Source organism: Carettochelys insculpta, chromosome 4 (genome assembly GCF_033958435.1).
Source record: "Carettochelys insculpta isolate YL-2023 chromosome 4, ASM3395843v1, whole genome shotgun sequence".
Taxonomy (NCBI): Eukaryota; Metazoa; Chordata; order Testudines; family Carettochelyidae; genus Carettochelys; species Carettochelys insculpta.
Window position 1 is genome coordinate 57,979,322 of NC_134140.1, and position 19,675 is coordinate 57,998,996.

General features: G+C 47.6%; 1 protein-coding gene across 2 annotated transcripts in view; it reads right to left on the reverse strand.

Moving 5' to 3' along the window:
• Nucleotides 1-14,163: 14,163 nt before the first annotated feature.
• Nucleotides 14,164-19,675, reverse strand: part of LOC142012522 (coagulation factor XI-like) — a 41,154-nt gene continuing 35,642 nt past the window's right edge. For both annotated transcript variants that reach the window (XM_074992887.1, XM_074992886.1), the window contains 3 exons: nt 19,287-19,382; nt 15,491-15,630; nt 14,164-14,523 (listed from right to left, as the gene is read on the reverse strand). In XM_074992887.1, coding sequence (XP_074848988.1) covers nt 14,368-14,523; nt 15,491-15,630; nt 19,287-19,382 — 392 coding nt within the window. In that variant the 3' untranslated portion in view covers nt 14,164-14,367. The remainder of the gene's footprint in view (nt 14,524-15,490; nt 15,631-19,286; nt 19,383-19,675) is intronic.

Below are 19,675 nucleotides of genomic sequence, written 5' to 3' on the forward strand. Positions count from 1 at the left end.
TTCCCATCCCCTCATGGGGTTAGCGACTTCGACGTCTCGCCGCCTAACGTCGATTTCAACTTCGAAATAGCGCCCAACACGTGTAGACGTGACGGGCGCTATTTCGAAGTTACTGCCGCTACTTCGAAGTAGCGTGCACGTGTAGACGCAGCTATTGAGTCTAATCTTTCTTCCACCAAATCAATGGAAGGAGAAGATGGGCCATAATAAGATTACAAAAATCATAATTAAATATTGGTTAGACAGATGTATTAAGAGGCCAACACAGCCCTAGTAAACTCATACTCTCTGAATCTACCATAACACACTACTTTGTTTTCACCTGGAAGAGAAATGCTGCTGTATCATTTCTGTAACAGTTCTGTCATTTAACATAATGATTCCACTGTAGGAAAATATTTCATTTTCAATATATATGACTACATTTCAAGCACAATTGTAAGCTAGTCTGAATGTTGCATGTTTAGTTAGTGACTATTTACATTCAGAAGTTTAATAACATGACAGCTAAGTTTTGTCCCATTTTGTAAACCCAGTTTGATCCCCAGTTCTTCATTCATTAAGGAATCAGAATGAATTATTAAAAGAGTAGAATCAGTCCTTTGCATATTATATAGATTTTCTGCCACTTAAACACTGCGTGAAATCCTGCCCCACAGAAGTCAATGGGGTTTTCACCACTGATTTCAGTCCATGTATGCTTTCATCATCTAGCAAATTCATCCTTCAGTTCCTTTGAATAGGAAGATTTTGTCTCTCTGGGTGCATCTACATTTGCATTCCTCTTTTGAAAGAGGTATGCAAATGAGGTAAATCAAAACGCAAACAAGGTACAAATTTGCATTTCTGAACACTCATTTGCATATTCTTATTTTGAAAGAGCTTCTTTCCAAAGAAGAAAACCAGTGTAGACACTGCTCTTTCGAAAGTAAACCACATCTTCCAAAGAATCCTTCCCGTTAAATTCCTCTTTCAAAAGAGGAATTCAAGTGTAGACATCACATCTGGGACTGAGGCTCTACATCTCTTAGGCCGTGTCTACACGAGCCCCAAACTTCAAAATGGCCACACAAATGGCCATTTCGAAGTTTACTAATGAAGCGCTGAAATACATATTCAGCGCTTCATTAGCATGCGGGCTGCCGCGGCACTTCGAAATTGACGCGCCCCGCCGCCACGCGGCTTGTCCCGACGGGGCTCCTTTTCGAAAGGACCCCGCCTACTTCAAAGTCCCCTTATTCCCACCAGCGCATGGGAATACGGGGATTTCGAAGTAGGCGGGGTCCTTTCGAAAAGGAGCCCCGTTGGGACGAGCCGCGCGGTGGCAAGGCATGTCATTTTCGAAGTGCCACAGCCGCCCGCATGCTAATGAAGCGCTGAATATGCATTTCAGCGCTTCATTAGTAAACTTCAAAATGGCCATTTGCGTGGCCATTTCGAAGTTTGGGCCTCGTGTAGATGTAGTCTTAGTCTGATTCCTCTCTTTCAGAGGTAGCGGTAGGAAACCCAATCCAACCCTCTCCTCTGGACTGCAGTCCAGGGATAAATGTGTTAGGCAGCTACAGACTGCTCCTTACAAACCATCACCGCTTCCCTGAACTGTGCCTATCTTTCCCTTCTTTATCAGTGTCTCTCAGAGGGCTAACGCCTTTACCAATCCTCCTCCCCCCTGGAGTCATTTCTTTATGCAGCTTTTTCCCCAGACCACAAAGTTACTCCTAGCCTCTAATCATCCGCTAACCAATTTTCCCCCAACTTGTATCCAGGCACTCCTCTGTGGAAACCCATTCTCCTTCTTAGCTGGGCTTGTCACTGAATTGGGCCTTACCATTCCCCTCTTTTACTCAGGTATAAACTGGCGGGCTAAATAAGCCATTTATTTGCTAGTGTGGGGTAGTCATCCCATCAGACTCAGCTCTTAGGTTGTTTTGGATCAGAGGCATAAGTTTAGCCCAGTTCAATGATAAGGTCCCTCTGTGAAATTCAGATCCAGCTCTTGGTTAGGATTCCAAAGTATGTCCTGGCCTTCCTCAAAATTCATAGTACATAGCCTGAGCTATTGTTTGGAGCTAGCTGTAAACTCATAGCAAGAGACAGTCCTTGAAGTGGGTGGCGACCCTGTTTTAATGGGGTCCCCAGAGCTGGTATTAGATTTGTAAGGCAGTGAGATGCAGGCTGTAGCTTCAGTCCTGGCCAGTAGGGCTCAGGCTACTGGCCCCCCACACCCAGCACTGAAGCCATTAATCTTCTCTACTCCTCCCACCCCCACCTGGAGCAGCCAGGCTCAGGACTAAGGTCTCCATTCCTGAGGTTGAGTAGGGGAATCGTGGTACCATGAAGTTTAAGAACCCCTGACCTCAAATGATTTATCACCTTCTGGTCATCAGATGTACACAACACTGCAAGTCCCAAACATGCAAAAATTGGGAGTCAAGTCTCAAAAACCTATGAGAAAAATTTTAAATAAATATTTGGGAGTGCTTTCTGAGCCTTTATGCTGCCCTGGACTAACCTTTCCTCCACAAACATGAAGTCTGGAAAGACTTTAAAAAAATGAATAATCTGAAATCTGAAATTCTCAACTAATCCCATGAATCCAAGATCCTGAAATTTAAGAAAAAAATACTTTAGCAAGATTGCATTGTGCCAGGCACTCTAAAAGTTGACCAGTACACAGTTCTTGCCCTGAAGAACTTACAGTCTAAACAGACAAAACACAAAGGCCAGGGTAGAGATACAACAAGCAAACAGAGTGCATGAAGATGGCTGGCAAACTACATGATAGTCCCATAATTACTGAGTAAGGTTTAGTTTGGGATTACCTTGCCCATCACCTCTATCAAACTTTCTTCCGTGGCACACACTGGTGAAACTTGGCATAGACTGTAAAGTGAGTTTGGTATATTAACCTTTTTTGCAAAAACAACTACAATTTTGTCTCAAGTCCATAGGTGTGCTGCAGAACAAGGAAATTACATTTTCAGTGACCTTTACCCTAGTAACATACAGCTAATAAAAAAGTGAAATATAATTGAGCCTAGCAGAAAAATAGCTAAACTCTGCAGAGCACTGGATGACCTGAATTCCAACAACGTCCTGACTCTCAGTGTGACACTGAGCAAGTCTCTGAACAATTCTGAATCTTATTTGCACCATATGGAAAAGGATAGCTATTGATACCAACCTCACCTTAGAGTCATGTGAGCTCAACAAATAAAAATGCCGCATAGTTTCATTTCTCTATTGTAGATATAGGTATGAAAATGTCATCTTCTCAGATCTATGCCTGGTGTCCACTTTCACCAACAGTTATAACAAAGCCCTATAAAAAATGTGAAAATAATCTACCTCTTTTGTGAAATTCAAGGGAAATTAGAGCAAAGGTGCCACCTAGTGACATAGAGCCAAAATCCTTTCAAAATCAATTTTCATATATTCCTAAATATCTCCTTTTTTTCTGTAATTTAATTGAGCATATAGAGGACAATGACAAAGAAACCAGACACTTTCAGTTATCTGAGGTCATGCAGACAAGGGCCCAGACAGGATACATTCTAGGGAAGAAATTCATGTCTCATCTTCTCTTTTAAAGTACCACGCATAATATTGAATGCCTTTACCAACTCATTCTGCATATGCTGACAAGTTCATTCATTATTATGTGAAGAGGATCAAAACGCTCTTAATCAATCCCAAAGTGGTATTTCTAGAAATATAACTACAATGCAGAGAAAGGGATGCATGGATTGGCAAGGGCTGAGCATCATATCCATAAAATGGAGCAGACCCTTCCTCCCTGAAAGCTACTTTTACTGCTACATTGACCGAGACAGCCAAACTCACATAGCCCCTCCACTCCCATGCCCCGCCCCCACTGGGTGGGAAGCGGAGCTGAAATAGTGCATAATATAGGTTTGTTTGTTTGTTTGTTTGTTGTTTAGCAAATTGAAATGGATTCAACGTGGAAACTAGATGAGGATTGAAAATCCACATTTCAATTTAATTGGGCAAATCCTTCCACTGTAAAGAACTGCATTGCAAATTATTCTTGTTCTACCCAATCCCATGCTTCTAATTATCTGATGAAAAGTATCTGTCACAGCAGACAAGTCATTGTGCATTGTAAATCACAAACAGCATCTCAAAAAGATTTTTGTAAAAAAAGAATGTAACTCAAGGTTGCACCCCTAAATCCTTCATTAATTAATAGAATAATAAATTAGATTTTCTTTTTAATCTGACTTCTATTTTTCAGGTTTCATTTGGAGACCATTCAGCTCAGTCAACCTTCCAAAAAGGTTCATCTGGGTTTTACTCTTTGGTTTGCAAAGGGGCTTTGCTAACATTCATCTTATTCACTCTGTGCTCCACAAGTTATTCATTTTAAAAAGATATTAGCCTAGGAATATTTGCATCTCTGCAGCAAGAGCTTCATTTGTGGAGACATCTCAAATTGCTGATCTAAATCTGTCTAAGTCATTAGCTACGTCTACACTGGGATGGTACATCGAAATAGCTTATTTCGATTTAGCGAAATCGAAATAAGCTATTTCGATGACTAGCATCTACACATCCTCCAGGGCTCGTGCCGTCGACGTTCAACGTCGACATAGGACAGCACTACATCGAAATAGGCGCTGCAGGGGAGCGTCTACACACAAAAGCGGCCCAAATCGAAATAAGGGTGCCAGGAAAAGCTGAGGACAGGGTCACAGGGCGGACTAGCACTTCCAGGGCAACAGCAAGCTGCTCCCTTAAAGGGTCCCTCCCAGACACACTCAGCCTGCACAGCACGCGGTCTGCGGAGCCACAAGCACACACACCCCGTGTAAGCAGCATGGACCCCTAGCAGCAGCAGTAGCAGCAGCAGCAGCCAGAGGCCCACACACCTGCCCCTGGAGCAGTGGCCGCCCTGCTCAGTGCCATGGAGGAGGCAGCTCAGCATCTTCTATTCGAGGAAGATGAGTTATCCTCAGGGGATGAAGAAGCAGCCCCAGACCTTGCTGCCCTCCCAGCCCCCCACCCCCGGCCGCACACGCCGCCAGCTGTGGAGAGACCCCACCAGAAAGGACTGGTGGGAGCAGCTGGTGCTTGGCGAGTGGGACAACGACCGCTGGCTCTGGAGTTTCCGGATGAGCTGGCAGACATTCCTGGAGCTCTGCCAGTGGTTCACCCCTGCCTTACGGCACCAGGACACCCCCCATGCGATGTGCCCTCACCGTTGAGAAATGGGTCGGCATTGCTGTCTGGAAGCTGGCCACTCCAGACAGCTACCAATCCATGGGGCAGCAGTTCGGCATGGGCAAGGCCACCGTCGGGGCTGTCCTCATGGAGGTAAGAGGACCCAGGGGGATGGGGGAGCCCAGGGGGGGAGCGGGTGCCCAGGGAGGAGAGGGAGCTCAGGGAAGAGGGGGAGCCCAGGGGGGAGCCCTGGGGGGAGGGGGAGCCTGGGGAGAGGGCCAGACACACCCTGCACACCCCTCATGGGTGCTCTCTCATGTCCTTCCCCTGCAGGTGGTCCACGCAATCAATGCCCTGCTCCTCCACAGGCTCATGCAGCTTGGGGACCCGGGTGCCACCATTGCAGGGTTTGCCAGCCTGGACTTCCCTAATTGCTTTGGGACTCTAGATGGGACCCATATCCCCATCCGTGCCCCGGAGCACAGAGGAGGACGCTTCCTCAATAGGAAGGGATACCATTCAGTGGTCCTCTAGGCCTTGGTGGACAGCTGGGGCCGCCTCTTGGACATTTATGTTGGCTGGCCTGGCAGCACCCACAACGCCCGGGTGTTCAGAAATTTGGGCCTGTGCTGCCAGCGGGAGGCGGGGACCTACATCCCCCAGCGGGAGATCACTGTGGGGGACACCACCATGCCCCTCTGCCTCGTCGCAGACGCAGCGTACCCCCTCCGGCCCTGGCTCATGCGCCCCTACACGGGCAATAACAGCGCCACCCAGGATTGGTTCAACACCCACTTGAACCATGCACGCTAGGTGGTTGAAAGGACTTTCGGCCGCCTCAAAGGCCACTGGAGGTGTCTCCTCACCCGCCTGGATGCAGGGCTCACCAACATCCCCCAGGTTGTGGGCACGTGCAGCGCACTCCACAACCTGGTGGAGAGCAAGGGAGAGGCCTTCTTCCAGGGCTGGGCTGGGGAGGCTGGCAGGGCCGACGCCCAACCACCTGCTGCCCCCGGTCGCCAGGTCGGCCCTGAAGGGATCTGGGTCCGGGAGGCCCTGCGGGCCCATTTTGAGCAGGCTGCGGGGTGAACGCTGGCAGGGCCAGCTGCTGGTGAGCCACCCACTGCACCCCCCCAATCCTCCACAACACTCCCTGCCCCCACGCCCACACCACTGAGCACCAGAAAGCACACACCACCCACACACTTCTTTTGTAAATAAACCAAAACTTTTTTTTTTAAAACAAAACAATGAACTCAACATTAAGAAGGGGGGAACTATGTATGTGGACGGGGGGCAGCTACTAAAGGGGGGGTGGAACAAATAAACTATTTACAAATATGGGGGGAATATGTACAAAGGAGGGGGGGCCGGGGGGGCAACGTCCTTGGCCCTTCACCCCTATTGTCCAGCACCTGGCGTGGAGGGGCGCGACCCACATCTGGGCCAGAGGCCCTGTCGAGGCTGGGTGGGGGCCGGGAGAACCGGCAGATACGGCTGGGCCTGGGCCTGAGGCCCGCGGTCCCCCTCGGCGGCAGGCTTCAGGACAGCTGCTGGTGGAGGGAGCTTGGAGGGACGGCGGGCCAAGCGGCGGGGGTGGAACAACAGCTCCGCGATCTGCTCAAAGGTCCTCATTAAAGCCCCCCAAGCCTCCTGGCACCAGCCCAGCGCTCGCTCCTGCAGGTGGAGCTGCCACTCCTCCACATGCAGGTGGCACTCAGAGATCTCCAGCTGATGTCGGAGGGTGGCGAGGAGCTGGGGGTCAGCAGACACCCAGGGATGGCTCCAGCGCTGTCGGGCTCGTCCTGGGGCCGGTCCGTGCTCCGCTGCTGGTCTGGCCTGCTGCGATGGCCCCGGTGGGCTGTCCAGCACAACGGACACAGCGCCTGTGCTCTCAGGGCCCTCAGATGGTGCAGCTGCGGAACAGAGGGGGGAAGAGTGGAGACAGCCGTTAGTCTGGGCCCTGACCCGTGGCCCATGCCCCCCCACCCCTCTGCTGCTGGTTCCCCATCCCCGTCCCCCAGAGATGCTGCTGCTGATGATGGGGGTGTTATCCCCCTCCCCAGGCGGGACCTCTAGTTTCCGCTCCCCCCATCCCCAGGGATGGGGCATGGCGCTGTCCTGCTGGGGGGCAGGGGCTGAGGGACTTTTCTGAGGGACAAGCCACTGCTGTCCTCGGCGCCATGGTCATCTGGGTGTGTGGAGGGCCCTGGTCATGTCCCTTGTCTCCGCCCCTTAACCCCAGGGGTGTGCACCGGGGTACATACCTGAAGGTCCGCTCCCACGGTTGGGGGACACCCATTGGGCAGACACCCTGCTGGAGCTGCGGGAGGGGAGGTCTATGAGCAGCCCCTCGTCATTGGAGGCGTCCTTCTCCTCCTCCTGCTGTGCTGTCCCGGGGTGGGCTCCTGTGTGGGCCCCTGGGGTGCAGGGCTGGCCTCTGGGCCGATCTCTGTCTCTGGGGCCTGCTGGGGCTCATTGGCCGAGGTGTCAAGGGTGGACGGGAGGAGGTGTACCGGGGGCCCAGGATGGCCCTGAGCTCCCTGTAAAAGGGGCAAGCGGTGGGGGCGGCCCCAGATCAGCTGGCAGTGTCCCGGGCCCGGGTGTAACCCTGCTGCAACTCCTTCACCTTACTCCTGATGTGGTCAGGAGTGTGGACAGGGTGACCCTGGGCAGCCAGGCCCTCGGCCAGCCGAGGGAACACATCTGCATTCCGCCACTTACTCCCCATTACCTGGAGCACCTCCTCCTCGCCCCAGAGCCCCAGCAGGTCCCGGATCTCGGCCTCTGACCAGGAGGGGCCCCGCTGCCTCTTTCCCCGCTGGCTGGCTGGCTGGGAGCCCTGGGTCCCCTTGAGGGGGGTGCCCTGTGGGCGCTTGGGGGGCTGGCTGGCTGCCATGGGTGCTGGGTGGTGGGTTGGGGCTTGTGAGAACGTGCAGGCTGGGCACATGTGTGTGCTGCTGCCTGCAAGCGCTCTTAGCCTCCTGCCCAGGAAATAATGGGGCGGGGACCTTCAAGAGGCTGCTTTAAGCGATGACCATAGAGCTCAGGGGCTGGAGAGAGCGTCTCTCAACCCCTCAGCTGATGGCCGCCACGGAGGACCCCGCTATTTCCATGCTGCGGGACACGGATCGTCTACACGTGCCCTACTTTGACATCCAGCGTCGAAGTAGGGTGCTATTCCCATCTTCTGATGAGCATAAGGACTTCGACGTCTCACCACCTTACGTCGATTTCAACTTCGAAATAGCGCTAGGCGTGTACAGACGCGGTGGGCACTGTTTCAAAGGTGGCCCGGCTACTTTGAAATAGCCGGCTAGTGTAGACATGGCTATTCAGTCATTTTCTGACTGAAGTTGTTGGAATTCTTGTCATCTTTGTGTATTAACGTTTCTGCATTTCTGCCTCTTCCTCTGCCTACACTACTACTACAGGTTGAACCTCTCTAATCCAGAACTTTCATCCAGAAAACTGCGTAATGGCATGATTTTAGTTAGCCAGATAACCACCTCTCATGGTGCGTCCGTTTCCCATAGTCCCATAAAAACACAAAAGCAGTAAAGTAGCACTTTAAAGACTAACAAAATAATTTATTAGGTGAGCTTTCGAAGGACAGACCCACTTCTTCTGACCATGGTATGGCTATGATCTGAAGAAGTGGGTCTGTCCCACAAAAGCTCACCTAATAAATTATTTTGTTAGTCTTTAAAGTGCTACTTTACTGCTTTTTTGTTTTGATAGTATGTAGACTAGTACGGCTTACTCTGTGTTAATAGTCCCATAAAGTTTTTTCAACCACCAGTCCTGGCTCTCAGTGTTCTGTGCCATTATTTAGCAGTAATTTACCCCTAAATGACTTCTCAGAGCCCAGTAAGCAGTGGAAGTGTTGGTAATTCTGCTAGAAAGTATCGACTTCCCATCATCTCATCTAGTACCAGTCAGGTCCCAAGGGTACTGGATGAGAGAGGTTCAACCTGTAGTTATCTGTGTGGAAAATAATTTCCTGAAAGCAGAGTTTCCGAAGATTCTCCTTTTGATTGAAGAGTTGTCTCCAATTCTGTCTGTTTCACACAAATGCCTCCCAAGAAAGCAATTTGCTTGTTTTATGTGCTCATTTGAATGTTCAGCATATTTTAGCTATAAGTTGCTGTTTCAGTTTGAGACTCTGAGAATAAAATTGTTTTGTTACAGTCGCAGAAAAATTGAAGGAAAATAAGCAGCAGCAACAAGCAGCTTTGTTTCTTTTATAAAGTAAGGCTCAGGGGAGGGATAGCTGAGTGGCTAGAGCATTAGCCTTGTAAATCGAGGCTTGTGAGCTCAATCCTTGAGGGGGGCTTTTCAAGAATCTAGGGCTGGTTAGATTAAAAAAGCAAATCAAGGAGGATGATAGGTCCTACTCTGAGTGCAAGGAACTGGACTCAATAGCCTCTCAAGGTCTCTTCCAGCTCTATGAGATAGGTATTTCTCCCTCTTTCAGACACTTAACTCCAACAAAATTCAAGTCTTGAGTGCAGGTCACTGCTCTAAACACCAGACCAAACTTCCACTTATACCACTATATTGTCACAGCCTTTACACCCTGATTCAGAAAAACTTTCCTATTCTGCACTTCAGCATATGCTCGAATACCGCAGAAATCAACAGGCCACCATACATGCTTGAAAATGCATGTTTGAATGCATTTCTGAATTTTGCCAGAGTCAGCAGCAAAGGGACAGTAGAGCCTTATTCCACTGTTTGGCCCTGCTCAGATTGTGACTGGCCATGGGGAAGACAGAGGGGCTGTGTCTACACATGCCCCTTCCTCGGGAAAGGGCATGCTAATGAGCAGCCCAGAAGGTCCTAATGAAGCATGGATGTAAATTTACCATGCCTCATTAGCATATGGCCACATGATAGCCATGTAGATGCATGGCCTGCGGGGATCTCCCAGAAGGAAACCTCAAAACTTTGAAGAGGGTCCTCTGCAAGGAAGGTTTCCTTCCGGGAAATGCCCACAGGCCACGCATCTACACAACTATTTTGGAGTCTGGACTCCAAAGCTGGTGGCCATATGCTAATGAGACATGGGAAATCTACATCTGTGCCTCATTAGCATCTTCCAGGCTGCTCATTACCATGCCGCTTCCGGAGGAAAAGGTCCCGAAGGAAGTGGCATGTGTAGATGTAGAAAGGGAGGCAAAGGGCAGGGAACGGAAGGAGTTGCAACATTGAACAATGACATACTAATTTTAGGCAACTATAAAAGAAGCATTGGAAGAACAATGAGCTCCACAAACCCTGAGTTAGCCAACCAGGCTCAGAGCAAAACAAAACTGGAGAGCTAGAGAGCCCAAGAATGGAATCCACAAAAGCCAGCACACTAGGCAAGCAGCTGCCTACCCCTGCCCCTCCTACAAATTTAATGACCTAAATCTTGCCTGTGGGGAAGGTGCCTATCTCTGCTTGTGATCCACAACCAGGAACCACTCTTCTGAGTCAGGCAGCTTGAACACCTGCCTATAAAAACTGAAGAGCAGGAGGAGCAGCTCCCTTATAACTTTTAGGCCAGTGGTTCAGATATTAATCCAGGATGTGGGAACAACTCCCTCTCCTGGTGCAATTCCACCTCTTGGAGGCAAAAAGACTCAAAGGTAGATAGCTCCACCTCTCAGACAAGTGCCTGGGCCACTGCATTATGGATTATTCTGAGGTGAACCTCCTTCAGTCTCTCCTGTTGAAGTTTTCTCACTTTAACTAATTGAGAATCATTGAAGCCAGAGAGTGGACACCACTCTGCCATCCCATCTTTAGGTACTTAGCTGAAAGGTAGGGAATTACTTCTCAACTCCCTTGTTCTTAACAGCCAGAGTGGGGGATGGAATTGGGTTCTAATAGCTGCTGGATGAGTGTCCTAAGTACTAAGCTAAAGGGAGCACCTGTTCCTTTTGCAAGGTGAGGCAGCCTCTAGGCACACTTACCAGATCAGGCAAGAGTGGAAGCTGTTCACCTAGCTCTCCCTGGTCCATGGTGCTGGTATTTATGTCAGAAATGTAGGAGGGGGTTTGAAGGAAGGGATAGAACTGCCCCCCACCTTCACCAGCAGCAGTGAGAAGTGGAGCAATGGGGCTGGGAGCTTGCCACCACTGCCTGCGAGTGCAAGAGCAAGCCTGACCCGGCAACTGATGCTCGGCCCCTCCCTGATCCCCCAGGCTCTAGTGCTTGGCAGAGACGGGCTGGGGAATGGGGTGGAGTGAGGTTTGCCTGGGGCAGAGCAGGAGCAGGAACTGCTGATGTCTGGGGCAGATTGGGGCGAGGTGGTCCCGGCTCCCCTCCCCAGAGATGGCCTTTAACACAAACTCCGCTGGTTGACTGCATGCAATAGTGGCACAAGGAGCCAAATGTGAATGTACACAGGTGCTGTGCTAACTGTAGCAACTTTATGCCAGAATAACTTGCATCAACCAAAGGGACGATATCGGCCAGAAAAACTATTTGCAAAATCTGCGAGAGAACCCAAGAGCCTGAAGTCCCTGTTCCCTATTCTAATCACTAAATCTTAGTCACAGTACAATAGCAGGGATTGTAATGAACACACATTCAAGAGACTTTTCACTGTGTACTTTGTACAGTAATTTCCCTCTCATTAATAGTGAGATACTGCGCCCTGCAGCATTTGCAAGAAATACTTTCTTGCTGCCTATTCTCCTCACAGTAGTTTGCTGCGGTACCAACCGTGAAATATACCTGTTAGCTGCCACACAAAATATGCTTGTGAAAAGGAGAACAGCATTTTAAAGATAAAGTAACCAACATTCTTCCTCAAGTAATTGTAAGCTATCAATCCTCACAGTACAGTATATTGCACAAAGAAAATAATATCAGAGGATGTCTCACAGTTGAGCAATGCTTTAATCAGGTTTCTAGTTATGCTGCATCATGGGAGGTGCATGACCTCAGGGGGTTTTTTCTGGTTACAAAATAGTCCATAGGAATCAGAACAAATTAGAATCAAATCATAGCTCTCAAAACAGTCTCCCTTGACTCCTCCAGCACATAGATCACTTATTTTCATTCCGTGCACAAAACATGATGGCCTTACCTCAAACGTAAATAGGACCATTTCAGTACTGGGTCATGTAAGCTTAATCGCTGTTGATTGTGTCTGGAATCCACAAATCACCCAGAAGTCCATGGGCATCAAAACAAGTCACCACATCACCAAGGCCAGATGGTATTGCCCCAAGAGTTCCAAAGTAAATAATAAATGAAATGGCAGATGAACTGTGTTATGAAACCTATCGCTCAAACCATCCTCAGTACCAGATAACCGGAAGATAGTTAGTGCAATGCAATTTTTTTTAAAATGTCTCTAGAAACTATCCAGACAATTAAAGTCTGGTAAGCCTAACATCAGTATCAGGCAAACTGGCTGAAGCTATAGTAAAGGACAGAATTATCAGACACAGAGATGACCTTGATTTGTCGGTGTTGTAAAAGGAAATCATGCTTCACTAATCTGTTCAAATTCTTTGAGGGTGTCAGCAAGCATGTGGACAAGGGTAATAGAATGGATATCGTGTGCTCATACTTTAGAAAGCCTTTGACAAGATCCCTCACAAAGGCTGTTAAGCAAAGAAAACAGTCATGGGGTATGGGGGATGTCCTCTAGTAGAATGGTAATGGGTTCGGTGCTGTTTATCATATTCATAAATTATCTGGAAGACAAGTTGAGCAGTGAGGTGGTAAAGTTTGCAGATGATACAAAATTACTGAAGACAGTTAACTCCAAAACTGACTTCAAAGCATTACAAAAGTATCTCAAAACTGGGTCCCTGGGCAACAAAGTGGCAGATGAAATTCAATGTTAATAAGTGCACAGTAATGCACACTAGAAAACATAATCCAATTATACATATAAAATTATGGCATCTAAATTAGCTGTTACTGCTCAAGAAGGAGATACTGGAGTCACTGAGTAGTTTTCAGCATAGAAGTGTTCAATGTGCAGCTGTGGTAAAAAAAACGGCTAATAAAATATTAGGAGTCATTAAGAACGAGCTCAAGAAGACAATAAATATCATAATGCAGATACATGAATCCCCATCTAAGGGCCCCATCTCCAAAAAGATACATTAGATCTGGAAAAGACACTGGGAAGGGCAGCAAGTATGATGAACAGTATGGGACCACTTCCATACGACTAGAGAGTAAAAAAGACTGGGATTGTTCAGTCTGGAAAAGAAACAATAAAAGCCCATAAAATCATGATTGACAAGAAAAATCCTCTGCAATCTGGAGCTCTTGGGACCTGACCAGTGCCAAATGAGAAAATTTGCTGAACCACAGGAGTCAATATTGTCTTGCAGCATTACCAACACTTCCAATGCTTACTGGGCTCTTGGAAGACATTTAGGGGTAAACTACAGCTAAACTGCAGCACAGAACACTAAGAGCCAGGACTGGGGGGTGTAAACAAACTTTATGCGCCAGGGGAAATCTGGCCACACCCATGAGAAGTGGTCATCCATTTTACTAAAATTATGCTGTATTACTGATGTTGCCAGATGAGAGCGTTCCGGACTAAAGAGATTCAACCTGTACAAATGATCTCTACCTTATTAACTTCCTCTCATTGCCAATGGTAACTAATCCTCTCATCACCAAACTGAGCCTCAGTAAGCCCGTGAACGGAGCTGAAAAATGTTTTGATACTGAATCCCAGCCTGAAGCTAATGACTATTGAACCTTGAGGAGGAAGCAACAAACAAAAATCTCCTTCATCTATTATGCCTTTTTTTTCTGAAACCCACATGAATCTGTGTCCATTTGCCTCTTTCTTATCATAGAGCATGCGATCCTTCTCTCACTGAAAAGGCAACTCTCTCACTGATCTCAGTGGGACAGGGGCCAGGATCAGTAGAATGATTATTGGTTTGAATGTGCAGACAAAGGAAATCAACAGTTTTATTCTTTATTACTTCATATCATGACTCTATAAAACAGAGTTTTATTTTTATTACTCTTTTTATTACATACAATTATAAAGTTGGGCTTAGTAAGGCAGAAAAGTAATAAAGAACTATGTGCTGTGTTTTAGAATACGGAAGACCACAATTTACAGTACTGCAACATGTCACAAAATTGCTTTGAGGATTATTTCATTCTATCATTCAGTATTCAAACACTTCAAAGAATTTTCTTATGCTACTCGATTTTTTCTAGAATCCAGTCTGTATATTCAGCCACTTTTGTATAGACACCTGGTTGTTCCGGGCGAGCGCATCCTTCACCCCAGCTTATAATGCCAACCACATACCAGATTTCCTCATGTTTGCATGATAATGGACCACCCGAGTCTCCCTGTATCACAGAAGAAAAAGTGTGGTTTGTAACAGCACTTCCCTTACAAACCAGCAATTTCCATTGAATTGCACTGCATAACACAAGCCCAGATCCACCAAGTTATTGAATGCTTAACCCCAGATGATTTCAGTGGAAACTACGGCCCTGAATACCTTGCAAGCTTAGGGTACAGGAATGAATCGGGCTACGTGTTTCAGTTAACTTCTATTTATTCTTCACTCAGTCACACACATTTCTGCTTTGCACCATTCAGCAGACTCCTGAGCAATATCTCCATTTGTTTGTTTAAAGCCTACTGAAAAATACATGTTTGCATTTTTAATTAAGAGTTTTCTGTCCTTCATATGTTGGTGAGAGAGAAAGAGAAAAGAGGGCACCTTGCAGATCTTGTGATCTTGATCTTAACATCCCTTTGTCCTCAGTCTCTTGACTAAGAGCAAATACAGCATAAGTTTTTGATTGGGTTTGTCTCCTATTAGAAAGGCACCTCCTCTGCACTGCTACTTTGCCAAAAATCAGGTGCATTATTGTGCCTGTGTGTTAAGTGAAATGGGTTCCATCTTTGTCTTTGCTTTTGGCAGATGCAAGTGAAAACTTATGCTGTAGCTATGTGTTAATACAGTAAACTCTTTAATATCTGGCAGCCCAAGGACTGGGAGGTTCTGGTTAATGGAGAGCTGCTGGGGAGAGGCACCGGTGGGGGTCAGTGATCCCCCCAATAACAAAGCTTACCACCCCCCAGGGTACTCCAGTGCCAGCTCCTGCTCAGCCACTGCCCCGCCTTGTTGCTGGGGACAGCATGGAACCATTTGAAGATAACAACGGAAGGTGGGGGTCACCATGCCACTTGGGAAGCTGCTCTGGGCAGCAGACATGGGGCAGGAGAGTGGAGGAACCAGATGGCTACACACACAGGCAGGACAGATGGACACAGGGCATGTTTGTGCACTCGTTGTCCCATTACCTGACAAGCATCCTTTCCACCTTCTCTATAGCCAGCACATAGCATCTTGTCATTTATTCTGTCCTGCTGGTATCTTGCCTGGCATTCTTCATTTGACACTAGAGGAACAGTAACCTTCTGAAGCGTATCTTGCACTTCATCTGTAAGCAACACAATACCTGGCTAAGACCACCAAAGTGTTAGTTGTATCAAAATAAGAAAAATAAAACTGTAGGAATCCCAATGTAGAGCTATAAGAAGGCCCACTGAACACGAGCCCATTTAACATGAACTTGCAAAGTCTGTTCAGATAAAGCAGTGTAAATCCACAGTAATTTCATTGCCTGTATGGGATGGCAAGTTAAGTCCTCATGGGAGAAGGGGTAAAGGTATAGGTGTAGGTATATCATCACTTACAGTTGCCTCTAGTCGCTTGTCTTGCCACATACTAGGCTGCCCTGGTAAAACTTATTATGGCCTTTGCGTGTGGTACAACAGCCTATGGTGTGTGTATATTAAATTTACCATACTGCTTCTCTGGTGCTGCTCAATGTCCTTTACACTCGGCACACTGTCTATCCCCGTGAAGCATGTGTGGGATCCTCCACACCGCCCCGTATTGCTGCTAAGGCGTGGGATTGAGGTGCATCTGCTATCACAGGCCACTCACTACGGATGCTGCATTCAGTGGCACCAATGCTGATAGTGCAGTTATGCACCATAGTAATCTCCACCCTGTTTTCCATATCTGCATCAACTTACTGTGTGGCCAACAGCTTTTACAACACCATATTTGACAACGAACATATCTGGCTATTGTGCAATCCTCAGAATTTCCCCGGGTGGCTAGCTCTTAATCCACTAGTCCCCAAGAATGTGAAGAGAGGGTCATTTGCAGCCTACACACCTGCTTTTGCGGGTAGTTGTGAGCACTGTGTATCATTAATAACCACGTACTTGTATTGCAGCAGCATCTCACATCCCCTCTTGCCACAGGCATGGTGCTGAGAATGCTGCTATTTAAACAGATACAAATGCTGCGTGTGCACGCATTGAACATGAGAGAAGTTTCTTCGTCTTTAGATTAAGAATCTAGATATGATGAATTGACACAAATAAAATTTTACACTAAACATTAGCCCTCAAATCTGAGTCAGAGCTTGGGTGAAGGCACAACTCCTGTGTAATAGCATAACTTAAGATTTAAATATTTTATTCTTTGCAAGCTATACAAACAAGAAATAGCTCAATCTTGTTGTCTCTGGGTTTGGAGAGGAAAGTAGCTTAAAAAAAAAAGTGACCCCCACCTTCCTCTTGTACAGCCTAGAGGGAGGGAAAATGAGCTGATTGGCTGGCTAGGCTATCAGTCATCAAGAGAGACAAGGGAGGAGAGGAGAATTATCCCTTCCTCCCAAAGGATTCCCTTGTCACCCCAGTACTGGGTGGCAGTCTCCTCCACTCTGCCAAGGCAGAGGAAGTGCCTGCAGTCTCCTGAGCAAGGAGACAACCTGTGAACTGTGGTTTGCTGCCCTGCCCTGAGCTAGGGCCTGGACTGTCAGACTGTTTGCATGTCCTGCCCTGCACCAGGGCTGGGGTGCCTCTGGAACCGGGTGAACCACATGTTGGTGACCCCACCCTGAGCTAGGGCCTGAGTTGCCTGAGACTGTGTGTTTTGTCGCCTGCCCTGCGCTGGGGCCGGTCCCATTGAGACTGTTGGCTTGCTGTTGCCCTGAGCTAATTTCCCCAGCATCCGCCTGAAACAAGGTGGTGGCTTTGAACTGTCGCCTCTCACCCACCTGACGCAAGGTGGGAATCCCAGAACTGTTAACTTGGGGGTTGTTGTAGTACCCGTGGCAATGGGGCAGAATGGCTGCCCACCGACCCAGAGAGGGACGAAGTCTTCCAGGAGCCTGAACCGATAACAAGTCAATAAACTTGAAGTTGTTTAAGTCTGGGCTACTCACTTTGTAGAGGGAGCTTAAAAGAAGCTGTTGGCAATAACTGTAATAAAGATCATGATACAATTTTCTTTAACAACATCCTACCCCTTAATCTGATCATCACCAACATGAAAGAAGAATGTGCCACTAATAAAACCAAAAGCATTACCCATGTAAAACTGGAATAAGCAAAAGCAAGGAGTTTTGTGGCAACTTAAAGACTAACCCATTTATGTGGGGATAAGCTTTCGTCGGCTGGAATTGTGGCAAAGTGCAGCAGTACGGTGATCCAATAAGCAGCAAGACCCAGCTCAGTGGGGTTCTTAAAAAAATAAAAAATCTCAGGTTTTAAAATGTTTTTAAGGAAGAAATATATTCCACAACACAACTACAGCAGGTTGAGGTTCCTCCAAGTGACCCTTCCTAATGACTCTCTACTGGAAACTGAGGAGCTTCAAAAAGGGCTCCCCTACCAAGAATCCTTTGGGAGGAAGGGATAATCCTCCCATCTCTCTTGATGACTGACACTCCAGCCAGCCAATCAGCTCATTTTCCCTCACTCTAGACTCTGCAAGAAGAAGAGCTTCACCCTATCATCTATTCTGAGAGCCTGTATTTAACATATTCCCCACTCTACTTCCTGCTGTGATAGCGGAGATTTGTTGAAGTGCCTTGAGTCACTAGGCTAATTGTGGACCACCTCCTCATCAGTGGTCACTCTGGATTCAGAGGAAACATGAATGTGAATAACTCGTTGCTAGGGTGAAGAAGGAGTTCTCAACCTACCTCTATGCAAAAAAAAATTACTAAGATGTGTAGGTGTTCTGAAGGACCACGCCCTAGATACAGAGTTGAATGCACCATGCGATGGATAACCTATGGGCCAATCAATTGGCTTCATTTACCCATTATTTCCATCAGGGTATGTCAGTATATTTGTGACTTGTTGGGAATGCAATGAGCACACAATGTGAAGTGATGCCACACAAGTAATAAATTGCACTCAAATGATTGCAACATCAGTAAGGCATCTAAAAGAAATTGTACAAAACTTAAATGTAAAGGTCCCTGTGTACTTTATAGGGTGACCATATCTCCCGCAGTAAAATACAGGACATGGGGGAATGACACCATTCCCATCAAAATGGGACGGATGGTCACTGGAAGCCAAAGTCAGGCAATGGCTTCGCTGTGAGGACTGCCTCCCTGATGGATGTGGTTGTGGGGAGTGGCTGCGGCTCTCAGCTGCCCCATGACTTGGAGCACTGGGAACAGGGCTGCTGCCCCAACAGTGAAGCTCCTGGCTTCCCCCAGCCGTGGGAAGGTGGGCAGGAGCCACACCGCCTCACTGTTCTGGCTCCCGGCTCCCCACACCCAGTACCAGTCTGGTTCCCCCAGCTGGGGGAAGCCAGGTGGTAGCCACACTGGGCCAGCTCCCAGCTTCCCCCCAACTTGAGAAAGCTGAGTGGCAGCCATGCTGGTCTGGTTTCTCTAGCCAGGGGAAGCCAGATGGCTGACACACTGGTCTGGCTCCCGGTTCCCCCAGCTGCGGGAAGCCAGAATCAGGCAGCAGCCACCTGTCCTCAGGAAAAAGTGAAATGAGGAGCAATTAGCCCCTTTGACAAAATAAATCAGGATGCCAGGGTGGCACCCGAAACACAGGGCTCTCCTGCCCAAAACAGGATGGATGGTCACCCTGGTAGTTTAGGAATTAGTCTCATTTGTGCACACACATTTTGGTGAGAGCTCATATAAGTGAAATAGTGAGCAAATGCACTGCCTACGTGTAGATGAAGCTTCAGTCTCTGTTGATGGGTTATTGGCATGACATCATCCTTGACAAGACAGGTATTCATGGGTTAAATAAATGTTTGTACCTTGTTCTTTTCTGTAACCCCATCCGGTCACCCAGCAGTTGGTATACATTGTGTTGCTTTTTTCTTTTGATGGCAAGCATATGGGCCATTGTAAATCTAAAAAAATCATTAAAAGTATTAATTTAGTCAGAACAAAGATTTAACATCAAGGTTCTTTGTGTCCCCACTGATGCTCTGATGCTATTTTCCTCCTTAAGCATCTCCCTACAGAGTGTACAGTACCCCCATGGTCCTGTCCACGGTGGACAGGCTGACACTCACAAGAACATCAGAGCAGTCATGCTGGATCCAACTGAATGCCCACTGAGCCTCACATCCTATCTTCTGAGAGTGGCCAACACCAAATGCCCCAAAGAGAATGAACAGACCAGCTAGTCATCGCGTGATCT